At 38.4% G+C, this 21,321-nt stretch overlaps 1 protein-coding gene across 1 annotated transcript in view; it reads right to left on the bottom strand.

Annotated features, from left to right (window-relative positions):
* Positions 1–21,321, bottom strand: part of UNC13C (unc-13 homolog C) — a 586,641-nt gene that overhangs the window by 452,768 nt on the left and 112,552 nt on the right. The window contains exons 3-4 of the mRNA XM_045286469.1: positions 4,199–4,221; positions 3,555–3,619 (exon numbers count right to left, since the gene is read on the bottom strand). Coding sequence (XP_045142404.1) covers positions 3,555–3,619; positions 4,199–4,221 — 88 coding nt within the window. The remainder of the gene's footprint in view (positions 1–3,554; positions 3,620–4,198; positions 4,222–21,321) is intronic.

Genomic DNA, 21,321 nt, shown 5'->3' with positions numbered 1-21,321 from the left:
AAAGCACTAAAGGTATCAGTCTATTAAAAATATTATTCAAAGTTGGAAGATGTATTCACCTGACTTTATTCCCTATCATTAACTAATGTAGTTTCATCACATTGATGCATCAGTAGTTGTAGACATTGACTTATTGTATACAGGTGGAGGGAGAAGGGCATGCAATTGCATCACTAAGAGCTCCCTTAAAGAGAATCTGATGAGAGATGCATAGTTGGTTCAAAATTTTCCTTCACCACTTCGCAATAATCGACTGCGGTGTTCATGCTAAAAACACACTTTTCCCACCTGGTCATATTCCATCACAGAACATAGTGGCGGGGCCTGCTTCAGTCCCATGTAAGACTCCTATAAAAGACAATCCTTTTTCTAGGGCTTCCAGTGGCCTGACTGAACATTTCTTATAGACTCACTGCAGTCAATAACATTCTTGCACTTTGAATAAAGAAATATTATGTAAACCATTTCCTTAAAATGTCATATTTAAACCTTAAACATTTTTCATTTAAAATTAAGTAGCACAAGGATTGATATAATTTTTGAAGAGTGAGAATGTCCTATAACAGAATTCTAAGACTACATTTTTCCTTAAAAAAGAGAACGTTTTAATGTATTTAAAATATCGATCTCAATTTCCTGCAGTTTATAGGCAGTCCCAGATTACAAATGAGTTCCATTCTTAAGTCTGTCTTTAAGTCAAATTAATATGTAAGTTAGAAGAGTTAAGTATGGTTAATATTTAATATCAATTAGTCAAATATTTATCCTAGTATATAGGTAAAAATCATTAAAGAAATACTCTGATATACACAAAATGTTTTAACATAATTATGTAGTCATAAGAATAATATGATTCGTGATGCAAAGTATCGCTTTTTTGTTATTAAGACCCATTGTATGTATGTACCTTGAATTTTAATATTATAGGCTCATGGGGGTGGGTTCAGAACTGTGGGTGGTACATAAATCAGATGTTAGTTTATTGGGGACTGTTTATGTCTTATATATAAATGTGTTCACATTTCAATACTTACAAAATAATACACACAGATATAATACATCTGCTTATACATGGATACCTGGTGGCACAGTGGTTAAAATATTTCCTGCGAATCCACCAGTCTTTAAAAGGAGAAAGATGTGGTAGTGTCCATCTATAAATATTTACAGTTTTGGAAACCCTATGGGCCTGTGTATCTGTATGAATCAGAAAAAACTCAATGCAATGCTTTTAATGATACGTCTGTGTAAATGTGAATTTTTGGTTCCCCAAATTTATACTCTTAAAAATCTAGCTATTGTAATAGGTTTACAACAGTATCACTCATAATAATGAAACCCAGATCCTGGAAAGGGACACCAAGTCGGGCCAAGTTGAAGGGTAGGTAGCAAAAAGGAAATAACCCTTGATGTCAGGGAATGGCACAGTGGCTGCAAACCATGGGCTCAAAGCCAACAGCCACGGTGAGAATGGCACGGGACTGAGCAGTGTTTCCTTCTGTCAGGCATCCGGTCTCTATGGGTCAGAAGCAACGCGACAGCAGCCAACAACAAGAACAATCCTGAAAACCCATCCATTGGGGTAGGGGGCATATACTACACGATGGGTTTGAAATGGTTACATTGGACATAATAGAGTCGAGATTTTCTCAGATGTGTTGTTAAATAGAAAAAGAAGGAAGACATGAAATGTCAGAGGCAATATAAGATCGCTATTAAGAGCACAGAATAGAACTCAATTAGCTGAATTAGCACACTGCCTGTGTCGCTTCCTAGCTAGCTGAAAGAAGAGGTTTTTTGAAAACTCCTTTACGCATCCATTTCCTCATTTGTGTGAAGGGAGCTGAAACGACTTACCTTATAGGGCCCTTGTGAGAGTAAAGTCAATAAGGAGAAACCTTCAGAACATGACCTGGCATTACAAAGTCAGAGTGACACGGATATTGATGGACTGTGCTAAGATGCGCAGATACACACAAAGTAAGACGACTTCCCCAATGCCATAGAGAGACGTGGGTGAGCTCCTGGAAGTGGATCCATGAGCATACGCATCAAGCTGACACGAGGGCACAGCTGGACAATAAAGGCATCCTTGGCTTTCTTGGAAGATTTTGCATGGATCATATAAGTCACACATGTTTTCATAGTTTAATATCAAATACATTGGCATATGAATTAATGTAACCCCATGCAACTGTTAAAATGATGGCATAGATTTAATTCATAGACTGACAGACATGGAAAGATGTTCATGCACCAATCATTGAGGGCAAAAACATAGACAGATAGTATGCACTGTATTAATAAGACACTCATTTATGTAAAATTTTGCAGTTATATTTGCATATAGAATGACAATGTTAATGGTGAATCTGGTTAGGTGATCTCTATAACTATATAACTACATATATAACATACATATATATGCATAAAGTCATGCTTCACACATGTCCACATACATTCTATAAAACAGGACATTATATGATTTCAACTTGGATGAATACCATAGCACAGTCTTATCCTGGCTTGTTGTAAGTACCGTGAATAAGCTTGGTGTCTTAGAAGTGATTGTCAATCTGCATTTTTGCATTTGGTTCATAATCTAGGTCATTGCCATTTCTCCATATCCTTCTTGCATTTTTGTTCACCCTGAAGCTAACAGCTTGGAGAATGTTTTCACTGTTTTTGAGGACCCGCGTGGTTGTTGAGTGTAACAAGCCTAGATTGTGAACAATAGCATTCATTGATTTTCCACCTGCCTGTTGTGTGATAACCTTTTCTTTCACGTCCAAATCTATGCTTTTCTTTGGCCTCCTGCTGCTGCGATCACTAGTACTCATTTTGCTGCATTTGGGAGCCAAGCTATACTTGTATTTCCTGGTAATACTGTCATAAGAAAATTAAACAGACAAATAATGCTACACCTGTCAAGAGATAATACGTGAAGTTGGATGTTGTTGCTTAGGAATTGAAACACGCACTGTGATATGGTAAACTTTTTAGATTAAAAAGTATAGGGCAATACGAAAATAAGCCAGTAACATAGGTATGTATTATAAGTATCGAGACATATGTATTACAGGTTATAGCTGTACTATTACAAGTTACATATGTACTCTATTGCTATATATCCAACAGGACAGTTGCTTTGTAAATAGGAGACATGAGATGCATGAGCTGTGTGCAGGCAGGTGTTGTTTTTACCATGTCCTGCTCTGTGCTGGGGATTTCTGAACTCTACCATGTGCCTATTTTAACCGATGCGACTGTGGATAGTTATGTGGTTGGACGTTGGATGTTGCCTGAACATAAAGGCATGACTTTATGCTTGGATGGATATGCATAGTTTTATTGTTAGAAATATTTTCCATGAGAATATATCCCTTTATTGCTTAAACATGACCTTATTTTGAGAAAAAGAGAGCAACAGTTAAGGTAATTATGCATCTTGCATACTATAAGCATTCATCATGTATTCAAAATATATATTTTTAGGGCACAGCCAAATGCCAAGAGTGGATGTAATGACGGAAAAGGTTATGGATGACACTTACCCACCAAACGCCTGGAGTGCAGAGAATTTAGAAGCATCCACCTCACTGCCACTTACTATCCGAGCCTTCAGTGATGAACGAGAAAACAAAACAAAACAAAGAGGCTTTTAGCATCGTACAGCTTTATGTACAGGAATCTGGGACATGGGTCAACCGCACTAGACACATACACCCTAGTATGACAAACGCTAAGCAGGGTCAGCTCCAGGTCAAAGCTACTGTGTTTTTGTGGAAGGAGGTTTGGAAATTAGCTGTCAGCATGGAAGGAAAAGCACTGTCAGAGTCCAAGACAATGTATTATCTTCCCAAATGCGATTTGCCCTTGAAAGTGGCATGTGCCTGTGGCGATCCTGAATCGGTCAGGAAGGTTCTGATCGGCAGACAAAGACCGGATGCTGTGTTTGACTGCAGCGGACCCCTGGATTGGCAAGTGTAAGCTCAAGGAAGCGCAGCTGGCAAAGTACAACCTCTTATAAACGCAACACATCGGGGCACACTTAGCAAACAACCAAAGAATGAAAAGCTGGGAGAACATGCACATGTCACAGCTAAAACAGGAATCCAAAACAGATCGGAGAGCTCGCAAACAAACATGGACAAAAGACAAGATCCCTCGGGAGGGGAGAACAAGTATGATGTAAAACCTTTTCATCCACAGAACTGCCAGCTGAAAGAGAATCAGGAAAAGAAGGGAGACGTGTTAGACGGAGTTCTTCTCAAGGGATCAGTTCCACATATACAGTGAACCCTCGCCACTTCGCGCTTCGACTTCAGCGGCTTCACTCTATCGCGGTTTTTGCGTAACAGCGCATGCTCTGTCATTACTGCCGCTGATTGGCTCATACTGTACACGCTTGATGCCATAAATAATATAAAAAATAATAAATGATAGTTGTAATTAACGTCCAAAATGTTTTACTGTATTTTCCCTTTTTCGTTTAATAAATTGGGTAATACGAGTATAATGGTGACTAAAGGGTGTTTTTTCATGTCCTCTATGCTCTAACTACGAACATATTTGATTTACAAATAAGGAATCCTACTTCGCAGAATTTCATTTATCACGGTAGGGTCTAGAACCGATTAACCGTGATAAACAAGGGTTCACTGTACATGAACAACGTGTTATTATGTTACCGTGTCTAAAATCACAAATGGCTTCCAAGTTGAACCCCCAGGCATCAGAGATTGTTGGTCTTCGTGATGTAAATGGCTGGACTATAGGCCAGAATGCTTGGAAAGTATAGAAAGGTAATTTTAAGGTTTAATGAAAGACAGTGTGGTAAATTAAAAAATGCAGCTGAGGAATCAGAATTCCTGGGCTCCAGCGGGAACGCTGCCACTTAGGAAGCAGATTGGGCAAACTACCAAGTTCTCTAGCATCCACAGTCTGAACCAACTCTGAAAATAAGGACACTGGCACTGTGCTGGCTGCCTTGCAACGTTGCTTCCAGGACCAATTACGACACAGTAAAGGGGGACAAAGCCTCAATCAAACCACCGCGGTAGACATTCTTATGGGATTAGTTACTTACAACTTCCGTATCCATTCTCACCAATAAGAAAATCAATGCCCCCAAAGGGTGAAGTGAGTGCAATAAGATAAGAAAATTAGTAAATGGCAGGAGTGGCTCCCTGATCTAGAACTCCTGTCTGTGCACTCACTGCATTTATCGAATATTTCGCGTGCCTTGTACAGAGAGGTATAGATGGCCCACAATTTTGAAAGCACTCTAAGATAAATCGCAGGGTCAAAGTGTTTCCGTCTCAATAAATAATAAATAAATACATAAAAAATTTTAAATCTTTGTCTCAGGCCAAACTGATAAAACAATGGCCTCTAAGCTTTTTCTTATAGATTCTTTTTTTTTTTTTAATTCAGGTTTAAAACTACCAGAGTCATGAGGACACAATTTATTTTGATCTTTCTCAGTAATATTGCTCTTAAACTTATTAATTCAGCCCTAGTAAGTTAATAGCATAAAGCTGAAGGGACTTCTTTATGAAGTTAAGGTGGTAGGATGCTAGATCTGGAGCAACCTAGGAGTTCCTATAGTCCAATTCCCTTCATTTTTATAGATGAACTAGCTTCAGAGGGAGAAAGTGATTTGCCCAACGTCACACAGCATGATGAAAATCTGAAATATATTACCTAACTCATTCATATAGAAGAAATAACTATCACAAAAATATTTTTTGCAGATTTTCTTCTATCTGAAGGTGATATTATTTTAGATATAAAACATGATACATGTCAGTAGAAAGTAGTAAAATAAAAATCTTACTGATGACCATAAATATTTAAACTATTGCATGAAGATAACAAATAAAAATATTATTGTATCTAGAGAATAATAAACTTATCCAAAACATATGACTTCAAAGATTATTTAACATTTTTAAAAACCTGGTTTAATATAACATTTCAGTTGATCAGAAAATAAGTACATTATCTGGATATCGATAGATATCCAAAGCCATTTGATACAATTCAAAATGTCCTAAATGTTTTGAAATTTATTTAAAGTAGAGATAGAGTGATTCTTCCTTAATTTTAATATATTGAAAACAATTACTTTTTAAAAATTCCATTAAAAGTGAAATATTAAGGGGGACCCTATTATTATTAAAAACAAACCACAAAATCTGCACTGTCACCACTTATTTATTTAACTTATTTCTGGAAATTCCAGGAGATATTAAAATATGTACCAGAAACAAACAATATAGTATTAGAAGGCAAGATACAGTTATTATTATTTTTCAAAGTATAATTTTATACCCCAAAATCAGACAAACAAAATATTTGTATCATATACAGATATATTCTTTTTATGTATGTATGTGTGTATACATATACATCAGTATCTAATGTACTGATGTAATTTAGTCATTTAGGCAAATTACTAAATTTTAAAATGGATAAAGTATTTAAATACACACAAAAATATGTGAGTGACTACAGGTCAAGGTGACTATGAGAAAACGCTGAATAGCAATAGTCTTATCATTAGTCATGAAGAAATAGAGTTTAAAACTAAAATGAAATAAAATGACACGGTAGAATGGCTAAAATTAAAAAGACGCACATTAGGAAGAGTTAGTAAGTATGGAACAACTCAAATACACACTGAAGCTGAGAATGTAAAATGCTAATATCACTTTGGAAAAGAGATCGACAATTCTTTTAAAAAAAGGTATATGACAAGCCACTAATAGAAAGAAAAAATGAAAACACAAAGTCTGCCCAAAGTATTACAAATATCCATGGTTTACTTATTAATAAGGGCCAAGTACCAGGAATATGCCACATGGCAAGCAGTAGTTGAATGGATTTTAAAATGCACTGCATCTGTCCAACCAAAAGCAACGTGCTACTGACACACTACTATAAGGATGGGTCTCAAAAGGGATGCTGAGTTAAAAAATACAAAAACATGCATACTGTCATGTTTTTCTTGAAGTGGAAGTTTAATCAAAACTAATATGTAATAACAAAACACAGATCAGGAGTAATCATGAGAAATGCCCGCAAGGAAACTTGAGAAAGCTTTTGATGATGATGGAAATTGCATATGCTTTGATTGCAAAAGTGGTTAGATGAGTGTACATTATTTTATAATATGTAGATTATAATTCAGGTAAAACAGCTAATATCTTATGCTTCAGCTAAGATGACTTAAAAAACACATCCATGTGATTTATCAGGTGAAATGGTAAAAAGTTTTCAGTAACAATAATAAACAAAATCAAACATTCAGAAATAAAACAAGTTAAAAACCAAAGCAATGAAAAGCCATATTAGCGAGCTAAGAATCTTCAGCAATTTCCTTAACTCGATAAAATGTATTTATTAAAAACACATAGACCAAAAGGAGAAAAAAAATGAATACCCTGTCATCAAGTTGATTCTGCTCCATATTGACTCTATAGAATAGACTAGAACTGCTCTTTTGTGTTTCAAAGCCTGGAAATCTGTACAAGAGTGGACAGCCTCACCTTTCTCCTGTGGACCAGTGGGTTTGAACCATTGTCCTTGTGATGAGTGGCCCAATTTTTAACCGAGTGTGTCACCATAGCTCCATATTAAAACCACAAGCCCTTCTCAAATAACAAATTGATTGAAAACATAATTAATATCACCTAAGGACTGTGCTCCTGTGGAAATTGCTGAATGGGAACCTGAATCATTGTGTAAACCTTCACCAAAAAAACCAGAAAACAAAACTTATGAAGACGAGAATGAGCTCCACTGATTATAGATGTTACTTTCATTTGTCGATCAAGAAACAATAATGTACTTGAAGTCGTTTTCTATCAGGGTCACAAAGTTCTTTTGTGTTTAACTGACTGTGTTTGCAGAAGCAATCTCCCCACCCGGAGAAGCTGCTCTGGAAGAGAGGTTGTTTTCTACTGTCCATATCATCATTCCAGATAAACAGAAAATGTTCTTTCAAATGTCAAATTAGGACTGAAGGGGTAATTACGTTTAATTCTCCAACACAGAAATTGTGGTATAAAGTCAGAGAGGAAGCGGGGGAGTACGATGCGCTCCCTCATTTTGCAGTGTGTGCTGCTCTACCCCTCAGAAGACTGGAAAGGGGTGAACATATCAGAGTCATTGAAACTAGTTGTAACTCTCCATAAATAAGATTGGCTCAAAGTAGTGGGTGATGGTGGGGAATTTTTGGAAAGCAATTGTTGACTCTTGTCTGCAATTTCGGGATCACTCAATCAGTGTCAGAAAGTAGCGTCTCACTCACAGTGACCCTACAGGACAAAGTAGAACTGCCCCTATGGGTTTCTGAGAAGGTAAATCTTTACTACAATAGAAAACTTCGTCTCTCTCCTGAGAGGCAGCTAGTGAATTTGAACTGCTAACCTTGTGGTTAGCCGTGCAACATGTAATCCACTGCACCAGCAGGCCTCCTTCCAGTTGCAGGAGGAAGGGCTAAGACATCAGGTTTCCACTGTTTCCTCTGTTGGCTTGTGATCACTGAAAATCAGACTCAGTGCCCTTCAGTTATGCTGACTCATGGATATCCTACAGAACAAGGTAGAACCGTCCCTATGAGTTTCTGAGACTACAATTCATTATGGGAATAGAAAGCCCATCTTTCTCCTGAGGGATGACTAGTGGTTTCAAACAGCTGACCTTGTGGATCACAACACAATGCGTAACCACTTGAAGGAAGTCACCTAAGCTTGTGAGGAAGAAAAGTCATGAAAACCAACTTTTAGATCAACTACAGGCTCCAGCTTAATGGTCTGGCAAACCACTCATCATTAATTTTCACAAAAAGATGTCATATGGCTAGAGCTATAATGTTCAAATAACCTGCAATTATGTTTTTCCCCAATAAATGGAAGCCTTGTTGAATAATTTCAAAACCACCAACCCCAAATACAGTGTTTATTGCTGTAATATTTTCACCACAACTCTTTTTAGACGCAGCAAGCAATCTCAATTCCAAGGTTATATACTGAAAACAAATCATCTTACTTTGCAGTCAGCTTTTATTCTACCGAACAAACACAACAAGATTTTCCTCTCTCTTCCTGGTATAACATCTTTAAGAAGTACTCTTTAGTTTTTTCCTTTTCGTATTTTTAAAAGAGCTTCCCAGCATAAGTGTTATCTCTGAATATTTCTATCTGAAACAGAGGAACCATCAACAACACCCAGGAATGATGTTTACAAAAGCTCAGTGCCCTTAAATCCATTCAGCCTCACAGTGAACCTACAAAACAGGGGAGCATTGCTCTTGTGGGTTTCCAAGACTGTAACTCTTTGCAGGAGTAGAAAGCATCCTCTTTCTCCCAGGGAGTGGTTGATAGTCTCGACCTTTGCGATTAGCAGCCCAAAATATAACCCACTAAGCCACCAAGGCTAGCTCTCTTTTTTCCTGCTATGACCTGACTGGCGTTCTGATGATATAAAGAGTTGACATAGTCCTTTGTGCATATATTATATGTTAAATAATAAGATAGCAGATGGACATTGAGCCTCTGCTCAAGTACGCCCTCAACACAAGAACACTTTGTTCTAATAACCTGGCATTCTGTGATGCTCACCTTCCCAACACAATCACTGATGACAAGTTGGGTGCATAAGCAAATGTGGTGAAGAAAGCTGATGGTGCCTGATCATCAAAAGATATAGTCTGGGGTCTTAAAGGTTTGAAGATAAACAAGTGGCCATCTAGCTGTGAAACAACAAAGCCCATATGGAGGAAGCTCATCAGCCTGTGTGATCATGAGGTGTTGATGGGATCAGGTATCAGGCATCAGAAGACCCCAAACAAACAACCATATCATATCGATGTGAACAAGGGCGGGTGTCGAGGGGGGTCAGAGTAGAGACCCAAAACCCATCTGTAGACAATTGGACATCCTCTCACAGAAGGGTCTCAAGGAAGGGACGAGCAGCCAGGGAGCAGTATAGCACTGATGAAACATACAAGATTCCTCTAGTTCTTTAATTCTTCCTCACATCACCACCACCACCACCACCACCATCAAGGTAGACCCAAATTCTACCTTGCAAACCCGGCTAGACCAGAGCATGTACCTTGGTACATATAATAGCTCTCAACACAGGGAATCCAGGACAGATAAACCCCTCAGGAACAACAATGGATTTAGCAATGCCTTGAGAGTAGGGAGATGGTGAAGAGAGAAAGGGGGGAACCAATCATAATGACTGACGTACAACCCCCACCCCACCCACCCACCCAAGGGAGATGAACAACAGAAATGTGGATGAAGGGAGAGAGAGGCTGGTGTAAGATATGAAAATAATAATAATTTATAAATTATCAAGGGTTCAGGAGGGAGGCAGGGTGAAGGAGGGAGGGGAAAAATGAGGAGCCGATACCAAGCTCTAGTAGAAAGAAAATGTTTTGAAAAGGATGAAGGCAACATATGTACAAATGTGCTGGACACAATGGATGTATGGATTGCTATAAGGGCTGTAAAAGCCGCCAATAAAATGATTTAAAAAAAAAAGAGTTGTCACAATCTCTCTGAACATTATGATAGATTAGGAGAATGGGCATCCTCACTGATAATACCCCCTACACACACACACACACACACACACACACACACACACACACACAAATCCGGCGACTCAAAACCCACATTATTTCATAATGGTTCTACCTTTTTTTTCCCTTGATTATATTATAGTTTATTAATCTCATTTCTTCTGATTTACAATTTCCCCGGTTCTACCTTTTATAAGGAGTCCTGTCCGCATAGGGTTGGTGAGGTTTGAGCTATTTTAAATGATGATAATGAGGCGCAAAATGATTTGTATTCATCAGAATATACCACTTATAAAAAACTCACCTCTGTTGGCAAAGAAGATGTTAGTCATTTTTAGCTTTCCAATTTGGAAGGTATTATTTTGCAGTTGGAAACCAATTGTAGCCCTAACCAGAAACCATTTTGCATGGGGGGGGCGGTCAGAAAATAGAGAAGGTAGGCAGTGTCCAGTAATGGGCAGTGGAGCATAGGACGCCATCCAGCCCTGGGCTAGGGGACTGAATGTTTGCACTTATGCCAGATTCTGAGTCTTACTCCAGGTAACAAAAATGCCTCCCAACTGAGTGTGTAAAGGATTAAAAATTTAGTTCTCTTAAGACTTTAATCACCCTCCTAGTGAGAAGCTTCCTTTCAAAAGATGCATTTCCCCTTTTCTTAGCATCAAAGAGACCTTACTTCAGTCTGATGCATCCCCATGGTTCCTGAAGAGTACCATTAATATTAACCTTAAGTAGTGGGGATTACGCTGCTTGTTAAAAAATTTGAAAGAAAACTTTCCCTCCCTTCAGTATTTTAGATCACACTCACCCATGGGCAGGAAGATGCTTGTGACTCCCAAGGACCCTGGAAGGCAGAGAGTAACTGCTCCATAGGGTTTCTGAGACAGTAAATCCGTGTGTCTCAGCGCATGATATCCCTCCCTCTGGGTGTTGGAATGACCCAGGGGGGTGATTCAAAGGGGATCCCCACCCTCTATCCCTCTATGCTGAGCTCGGGAGATGCTGAAGCATTTTTTATCTGGAAAGAGGGCGGTAGACAGCCTCATTTTTCTTCCTTGAGTGGCTGGTGGGGTTGAACCTCCCAAACCCTAACCCACAGGGCCTCTAGTGCTCCATATACATCTCGCTAATCCACTTAAATTAATAATTAAATTCAATGATTTTGTGTTCAAGAATCAGTACCCGTTAAAGAGACGCTGTGCCTGCAGGTCAATCCTCTTTTGGTTATTGACTTTTGCTCTTGCACTTACATAGCCTTTCAAGTCCCTGGGAGGCTCACTTAGCAGCAGCTTTATTCTATTCACCTAAATCTAGGAATCCTTTCCTGCAAGCTTATTCCACTGGATTAACAATTAAAATTGCAGAACAAGTCTGGGGCATTACTTGTCATGTGGGAATAAGATTGGAAAAAAAACAAAATTGTCATAGCAGTCATAGTTTTCTTTTCATACCGATAAAATAGGTATTATAATAGGCGTTTGCTAATCTGGGGGTTTTGTTTGACAACGTTGTTAGGTGTCATTGAACTTGTTCCAACTCATAGTGACCATCTGCACAACCACATAGGACCCTGCCCGGTCCTGTGCCCTCCTCACAATGCTTGCTCTGTTTCAGCCCCATCACTGCATCAATCCGGCACCCTGAGCTTCTTCCCTTTTCGCGGACTCTCTACTAAAGCATGATGTCCTTTTCCAGGGACTGGCCCCTTATAATAGCGTGTTCAAAATAAATGAAAGGAAGCCTCACCATCCTTGTTTCTAGGAAACATTCTGACGGTACTTCTTCCCGGATAGATAGGTTTGCTCTTCCGGACATTTTCTTATAATCATACTTCATATATTCCACGTTCTGACAATTAATTTTCTTATCATCATACGCCATATATTCCACGTTCTGATCATTATTGGGGTGTGCAGCGGCTTCTCTTCTCCTCCATTGAATATTGTCACATCAGCAAAGAAAGATCAAGAACATTGCTCCAATCAAATCAGCAAGGTTGATGCTGCTTTGAGAAGGCAACTCTTTCTCTGTAACACTTTGCATTCTTCCAACCTGAAGGGCTCATCTTCAGCACTATATCAAGCAATAAATATTCTGCTATTACTCGTAAAGTTTTCTGTGGAATTTTTTGGGAAGTGGAGTCCTCATTTCTAATCTTCGTCTAGAAGCTCTGCTGACACCTGTTCCCCCAGGAATGACCCTGCTGGTATTTGAGATCCTAGTGGCAAATGTCCCCAGATTCACAGCAATATAGAAACCATAACAGTCTGACAATCCCACAGACGACTGGGGTGATGTTCCACACTATATACATTTAATTTCAACATGGTTCAACAATGTCTTCTGAATACTGACATGTGAAACTGGAGAATTTGGAGAATTTATGTTTCCAGGAATAGCTCTTCACATAAAAATTATCTTTCCAATGTAGAGTTAGGGCATATACATAGGCCACTGAAAGTTCCCCTTAGGTCAAGTTTCTGCTCTGTGGGGTTGAGGCTGAAAACTATAGAACAAGAAATGCTTTCTCTGTCTTGTCTGGCTACCATCCATTAGTGCTACCCGTGATTCAACGTTGTCCAATCGGCATTAGCCATACAGCCTGGTTTTATATTTTGGCCAGTTTATTCTTTAATCTCATGGCAGGTAAGTATTAAATATCTTTCCTGAAAATGTGTAAAAGAAAAGAATGACTGAAGAAAGAGATGTTCACAGGTGTTATCTTTTATGATAAAGAAAAAACAGCACACAGGACACAGTATAAAGGGTTGATTTGAAAAAGAAGGGACGTCTTTTCTGTTGAAAGAAAAGATGAAAAACGAAAGAAGAAGAATGTGTGTGAAATGACATTCATGTGATATTTCTCTTTCAAGCGAATCTATCTAAAATCATTCTAAGCAAACTTTGGAATCTAAATCACGTCTTCATAGAAAACTTGAAATAGTCTTACTTTATGTGACTCTTTAATATTTCAGAGTTCAGATGGTCATTGGGGTATTTCAAGTTCACACTGGAACAATATTTATCTCTACAGATGGCTTGAGGTTCCGTAATGATTCTTTTTTACAAGCAAGAAAAGTAATCACTCTGACAAACCCCACTTCTGATCCTGCTCTACATATATTATTTTTATGTCTCTAAACATGAGTCTCAGAGGTGTTTTAATTTTATTTCAAATAAAGGCAGAATAGGAATAACTATTACTCAATCTGTTGAATAGTCAAGGGCTCTAGAAATACTGGGAGACCAATGAAATTGAATCATTAGTTCTCATTACAACTCTATCATTGAAGATGACTTCAGTCCACATTGCAGTCATTGCCTTTCACACCTCAAGAGGATCTGTCCAATGATCATATCTATATGGGTGATCCCAAGGCATCTGAAACATATTAAGTATAAAATAGAACTGATCGCTTCCTCTGCCGATTTTCTTTCTGCAAGCACTTTGTTGAAAGATGAAAATGTCCTCCATCCAGCGGATAGCTCAAAAGCTTGAAAGTCATCCCAGGTTCATGCAACTAGTCACTAAGGCTGGCTGAAACCACTACCTAGATTTTTCTCATATTCATACTCTTCCATGTATTCCTCAATCTATTTCATATTTTCATAATATCTACAATAGTCCAAATAGCTGTATTGCTACTGCCTTTTTACCCCAAACTGGAAAAATTCTTTGCTGATTTGGTTTGGCTTTGTCATTCACAGTTGTAGGCATTTTTTAATTTGTAACTCTCTATTCCTTTCTTTGCTAACCACAAGGTCAATGGTTCAAAACTGTCCTGGCCATTCAGCAGGAGAATGCGTATCTGCTCCCATGTAGACGGACAGCCTCAGAAACCCTGCAGAGCGTTGCTATTTTAGTTGGAGCAGACTCCAAGGCAGAAGGTTTCTAAAATGTATTTATTTATTATCCCAGGAGTCCCAGCAGCACAGTGGTCCGGAGCTCATATGCTAGTTGAAAGGTCAGCAGTACAGCCCTACCAGCTGCCTGATGGGAGAGAGAGGTGCAAGTCTACTTCTATAAGGATTCCAGCCTTGGAAACCCTTGGAGGCAGTTCCACTGTGTTGTAGAAGGTCCCTACAATCTGTAATCGCCTCTATGGAAGCACAATAGGTTTCAGCCATTCCTTATTCACCTACTGCTTGAATATACTATATGGGACTATTATCTGAAAATGGTAAATCAGTCACATATAGGCATCTCTGCTCTCTATTATGAATTTACCAAACTAATAGTAAAAGATTGATATAGACATAAACATTCAAGAACAAAGAGAGGAGATATCAGAACATCGGAGCGTTCAGCACATTTCGGGGAGATAGATGTGGGCAGAAGGTAAGACGGAATACAGCAAAAGGAAGCAAGCTATAGGAAAGTGAACAAGAAGTAAGTCTACTCTCATAGCAGAACCTCCTGAGAGACTCTACACTGCAAGGGACCAGATGGCAAGACATGTGACCCATGAAAGAGGGCTAAGAGTAAGAAACCACAGACCTTCTGAACTCCAGATGTGAACCATTTGAATTCCAAATCAAGGACAATTAAGCTGCCACTATAGTCTTCCAACTCATAAATGCATATGATGCAACAGAAAAGAATACCATGGCTTGGGTCAGGTGCACCTTGGTCTTCAAAGTAATATCTTTGTTATTTAATACTCTAAAGATATCTTGTGAAGGACACTTATCTAAGGCAATATGTCTTCTGATCTCTTGACTGTTGTTTCCAGGAGCAGTGATTGTGGGTCCAAGTAAGATAAAACCCTCAACAATGTCAACCTTTTCTCCATTTATCATGGTTACCTCTTGATTCAGTTGTGAGGATTTTGATCTTCTTTACATTGAGTTGCCATCCATACTAAAGACGACAATCCTGGGTTTGCATCAACAAGTGCGTCAATTCCTCCTCACTTTCATCCAGCAAAGTTGTGTCCTTTGCATACCGCAGGTTGCTAATAAGCTTTCCTCTAAACCTGATGCCACACTCTTCTGCATATGATCCAGCTTCTCTGAAGATTTGATCAGTATATAAACTGACCAAGAACGGTGAGAGGATACAACCCTGACTCACACCTTTCCTGATTTTAAACCATACAGCATTCCCTCGTTCTGCTTCCACAACTTCCTCTTGATCTGTGTCTAAGTTCTGAATGAGCACAATGAAGTGGTCTGGAATTCCCATTCTTCTCAAGGTTATCCAAGTTTATCATGATCCACACAGTCAAATGCCTTTGTATAGTTAATGAAATGCAAGTAAACATCCCTCTGGGATTCCATGCTTTGAGCGAAGGTCCATCTGACATCAGCAATGCTATCCTTTGTTCCATGTCCTCTTATGACTCCGGTCTGAACTTCTGGCCTGAACCCTGTCAAAGTGCTGCTGCAACCATTGCTGGATTATCTTCAGCAAAATTTTACATTTGTGTGATATCAATGACATCGTTCTATACTTTGAACATTCTGCTGGGTCATTTTTCTTTGGAATGGGCACGGATATGGATCTCTTCCAGTCAGTTGGCCAGGTAGCTGTTTTCCAAATCTCCTGGCATACTTGAGTAGTGCTTCCAGTACTTCCCCAGCTTTCTGAAACACTGGAATGGGTATTCCTTCCAATCCTGGAACCTTTGTTTTTGGCTCATGCATTCGGTGCAGTTTGAAGTTCTTCCTTCCGCACCATTGGTTCTTGCTCATATGCTACCTCCTGAAATGGTGGACTGTCGTTTAATTCTTTTTCGTACAGCGACTGTGTATTCTTGCCATCCTCTCTTATACTTCCTGCATCATTCAATATTTTACCTATAGAATTTTCAACAGTACAACTCGACACTTGAATGTGTTCTTGAGGTCTTTCAGCTTCATAAATGTTGACCGCGTTCTTCCTGGCTCTGTCTTCTTGAGCTGCCCTTTGAGCTTTTTAATTCAGCTCCTTGACTTCAGCCTTTCTTCCATTTGCTTCAGCGACTCTATAATTAATAGCAAGTTTCAGAATTTCTTTTGGCGTCCACTTTGATCGTTTCTTTCTTTCCTGTCTTTTTAATGACCGTTTGCTTGCTTCATGCATGCTGCTTTTGAAGTCCTCCCACAGCTCTTCGGGGCTTCGGTCACTCGTGTTCAATATATCAAATGTGCTCTTGAGATGGTCTCAAAATTCAGGTGGGAAAAAAAGATGTGAGATGATAAATGTCATGCTGTGTGATTTGGCATGTATCATCTCATGTCTTTTTCCCCAAACGATGCCACGTGTAGCTCTCATTCCACAGATACGATTACCAAAGCTTAAATGATGATCCCCCTAGGTCCCACAACCAATTAGTTGCATCACGGATTTGAAGTCGAGGTAAATGATTTTGAAATTAGTCTTCTGTCAATTCAGTCCAGTTTGTGTTCCTGTGGCGAAGGAAGAGCGTGGATGATGCCAAGCGAACAAGCACCATTAGGATGTATGTCAATCGCAATCTCCAAGTATGACCTTCGTTCTCAGTTCATTCTAAAGTACTGTTGGATGTAGTATTTTCTTGTTACCTTCAGTTCTCACACTTGCAGCCTGGTCTTTATAGTCATTATCACTAGCCTTATCGCTTATTGAACAGTTTCTTTGTGTTTTGTTTGCCTTTTTTTTTTTTTCAATCAGACCCAAAACAAGACTCACTTGAGGAGAGCAAATCAAATAGCCATAGCTGAGAGAAGGAAACTAGATATAAAGAATGGAAGTTTTAACTTTACATAAAAGAGTGATTTGGTGTGATAGAATTAATCTGATGAGCAAAAGAACCACAGGGTTTTTCATGGCATTTGAGCCCATTCTTAAACATCCATGACAAAAAGAAACAAACAAACAAAGCTCACTACCATTGAGTTGATTTAGACTCATAATGACCTTATGTAACAGCGCAGAATGGTCCCAGTTGGTTTTCAAGACTAATTCTTTACAAAAATAGAAACCCTCCTATTTCTCCTATATAGTGGTGAGTGGTTTTGAACTTCTGACCTTGAGGTTAGCAGGCTAATGTGCAATCATGACTCTATCTGGATTTATCCATGAAAACTATAGCTAATCTTAGAAAATATTATACTTAATCTAAATAAAAAAGAACCAAGACCCTGTGGTCTTGGTTTAGATTGCATCAATGAAATCCTCCAAGATACATGTAGATATGTGTTTGTGTCTACATATGTGCAGACACATATACACTAGGTACCACACAGAGGTAGCATCACAAATCGGTATTGAATATGCCAGGACAAATAATACTATACCTAAAATCACACATGGATTAGAAAAACAACTGTAAAATTTTAAATTCTAAAACTTTTAGCAAAAAAATTAAGAGAATATATGATGTCCAAGTAAGGGAGAAAATTCTCAATTTCTTGCAGACAAAAGGGTTAAGTCTGAATAAATTAAGTGAAAAACTTTTATTTATCAAAACTTATCTAAAAGGGTGGAAAATTAAGCCATAGACAATGAGAAAATAATGCCAGTTGATTTAAGTGAGAAATGGATTCGATTATAGGATATGTGAAGAATCCATATCATTGAGGGAGACAGACCTTAATAGGCTATGTGAAAAAAAGACACATTATATTAATAGGCAATTCAAAGAAGAAAAAGATGACTGAAATCAGAGAAAAAAAGTTATTGCACCTATGTACTATGTAATATCCATCATGTAGGCTGAAGTTAGAAAACTTCATTACATATAATATTGGTGGGGATGTGATAGGTGCTATACCTTCAAACATCTCTTATACAACTGAGTACAACCTCAGGTAGCAATTTGACAATATTGAGTGAAGCGTAAGATGTGCAAGTTCATGACTAGAAGGGCAAAAGATCAGAAGTGGGATGAACATTGAAAGGGCTGTAGAATAGGTTTTAGAAGGGAAGAGAAGTTTTTCTTTCATTATAAACAGAGGCAAGACACTGGATGCAGATACACGTAGGTTTCATAATTCAGTGACGAAAAGTTGATGGGTTTCTCAGCTGTCTCCTTTAGCAAAACGCAGCAGCACGGGTATAAAACAGAATGTCGTTGCACAGCAAAGGTTATATTTAACCACACTCTGAATGTTTCCAGGAAAGGAAGGTGGAAAGAAAGAGAGAGATTTCATCCTTCTTAGATGCTACAGCCGCTGACACAGGAACATCCTGGGGAATTATGTCATTCCAAAGTGCAGAGAAGCCAAGGGAGGGAAATCTGAATTTGCTATTACATGGCCTGGTTCCACTCTGACAAAATTGCCCTCTCTCAATTAAAAAAAACAACTCTCCAAGTTCATCAAATGATATCAAAATGTCATGAATATCTTTGTTTTAAACAAAGGGAATGCATGGCCTTTGATAAGCCTCCTATTATAAGTATTGAGGTCAATACAATTCATTGGACTGTGAAAAAAATATCGTTACAAAAATGACAATCTATTTTCTGGTCCCAACTTTAGGAGGGATTTTCAGTTACACAGTTTATCCTCCACTGTTTCACACTCCGCTGACCCACTTTAGAAGTGAATTACAGAGTATAAAGGTCCTTAGGGATTCTCTGACATCCGATGAAGATGTAAATCTCTATTAAGGAGATCAGCGTTTACACATTTTTAAAAGAAAAATATAATAAGATTTCTTGGTTAAAGACACTCCTGCTAAAATAGTGAAGAAATGTGCCCATAGAAAGATTCAACATTTGCCTGCTTTGCTATGAATTGGAAAAGAATAATTTATTTTTATGTATATATTTTCTGCCAGTCTGCTGCTCATTCTTTATAATCCATTGAGAGAAATCCAGAGTGAAAACGTAACGCCTTTTTCTCTGGGAAGAACACAAGAGAACACATGAATGAGGACTGGGGAGGTGGTCTTGCTTGTTGCTCCCAATAGTTGGGAGAAAGGAAATGAAGCTATGTAACAGAGACACTTGGGTACTTCATGTACCTAATTGTGTAACACAAGTCCTGGGTGGCTTCCCTTCTATCTAGAGATCCCTGTTGCACGAGAGAGATGAACTCTAGGAGGCTCGAAACCACTGAATCTGCCATGCCTTGCTAGTGACCACTGCGCTGGCAAAACCACACTCTCGTTTGTATTCTTCTCTAATATCAAATGTGTACATTAATATAGGTGATATATTTTTAAAGTTGTTTAAAAATTAAATATGGCTTTACAGGTGCGAGACTTACTTTACAACAAAATCCAAGAATATATATACACGCAAAACTATTGTTCCCATCACAATACTCATTTCGCAGAGAGTGATCTCAGTTTTCCCAATGATGATCTCACTGTTATTTGGATGAAGCCTTCTACTAGTTTTAAAGAATATGAACCTCATTACTAGATCTAATTAATCAATTAAAATATTTTACAGAGCAACAGGGATGGGCAGGTGGACAGATAACTAGATCAATAGATAAGAGATCTACAGAGCAGCAGAGGATACACCTCCTTTGGGGAGATCCATTCTTAGAATTCGCCATAAAGATGCGTGAGTTGATCAATCTATGCCTCTGGGACGTTCTGCCTAGAAAACAATCTATTACTTTCAGCCCCAGATCCCTTCACAGGTTAATGAAGGAATACTTGAAAAAGTGTCTAAAAATCATCAAGCTTTTGGGCAGAAAGCCCATGTTGTACAGAATATAAGGCATTGCAATGTATTGGCATCTCACAATCTGCTTACAAAGAACAGTCTCAAATTCCCTATTGAGTCAAAGAATTTTCTTGTACATTATTAAAGATGAGGTAGAACGAAATTGTCTTTCAGATAATGACTTTCAAGGTACATTGTTAAACTGATAAAAGCAAATGGACAACGAATATATGTGGTTAAATAAGTAATACTTCTAAAAGAGAAATCATCACCCAACTATTATGCTAACTGAGCTCCTGAAGAAAAGGAGCCATGGCTCTTTTAGCCAAGCACATATATATTCAACAACTCAATACATTGCTGTGGAATCCATTGCAATTCATAGCAACCCTACAGGACAAGGTGGGGTTGTACCGGTGGGCATCTGAGGCTGTAACTGTTTACTGCAGTAGAAAGTCTCATCTTTTTTTCTCCCCACAGAGTAGCTGGCGATTTCTAACTGCTGACCTTGGGGTTAGCAGCCCAATGTGTAACTCACTACACCACGAGGGCTTCTGAACATATATACTAAATTGTCTGATAAATATTTGTGGAATAAATTAAATTCTATGTTAGGACCAAGATATAAACAAACTACTATAGAAATCCAGAAGAGGGAGGATGCAACTATCTCTCCCTGGGACATTTGGAGAAAGAAAAAACTGTATACTGACTCTTTTACTTAATCTGATCTTAGAAATCACCATGTTATTCATGCATTCATTTTTATCATAGCAAATTGAATGCAAACATTACAGAATAAATGAAAGTTTTCCCTCACCATCTCAGCATGATCACAACCTGCCCAGAATGTGTCATTATTAAAGGATTCTGGGGAACATGAAGGATGAATTTCACTATTTTATCAATGTGGTAAGAAATATATAAGTAAAATATATGTGATTTCCCCATCCTCATATGTGCCTATAGTTATAGGTTTAGTATTAAGGTAGCAGAGGGACAGTGGGCCTCCACTCAAGTACTCCCTCAATGCAAAAATACTTTCTTCTATTAAATTGGCATTCTATGATGTTCACCTTCCCAACACAACCGCTGAAGACAAAGTGGGTGAATAAGCAAATGTGGTGAAGA

The sequence above is a fragment of the Echinops telfairi genome, unplaced genomic scaffold, assembly GCF_000313985.2.
Source record: "Echinops telfairi isolate 266 unplaced genomic scaffold, ASM31398v2 ScPeMD7_8;HRSCAF=38, whole genome shotgun sequence".
Taxonomy (NCBI): Eukaryota; Metazoa; Chordata; class Mammalia; order Afrosoricida; family Tenrecidae; genus Echinops; species Echinops telfairi.
This window is presented reverse-complemented; position numbering and strand designations above follow the sequence as displayed.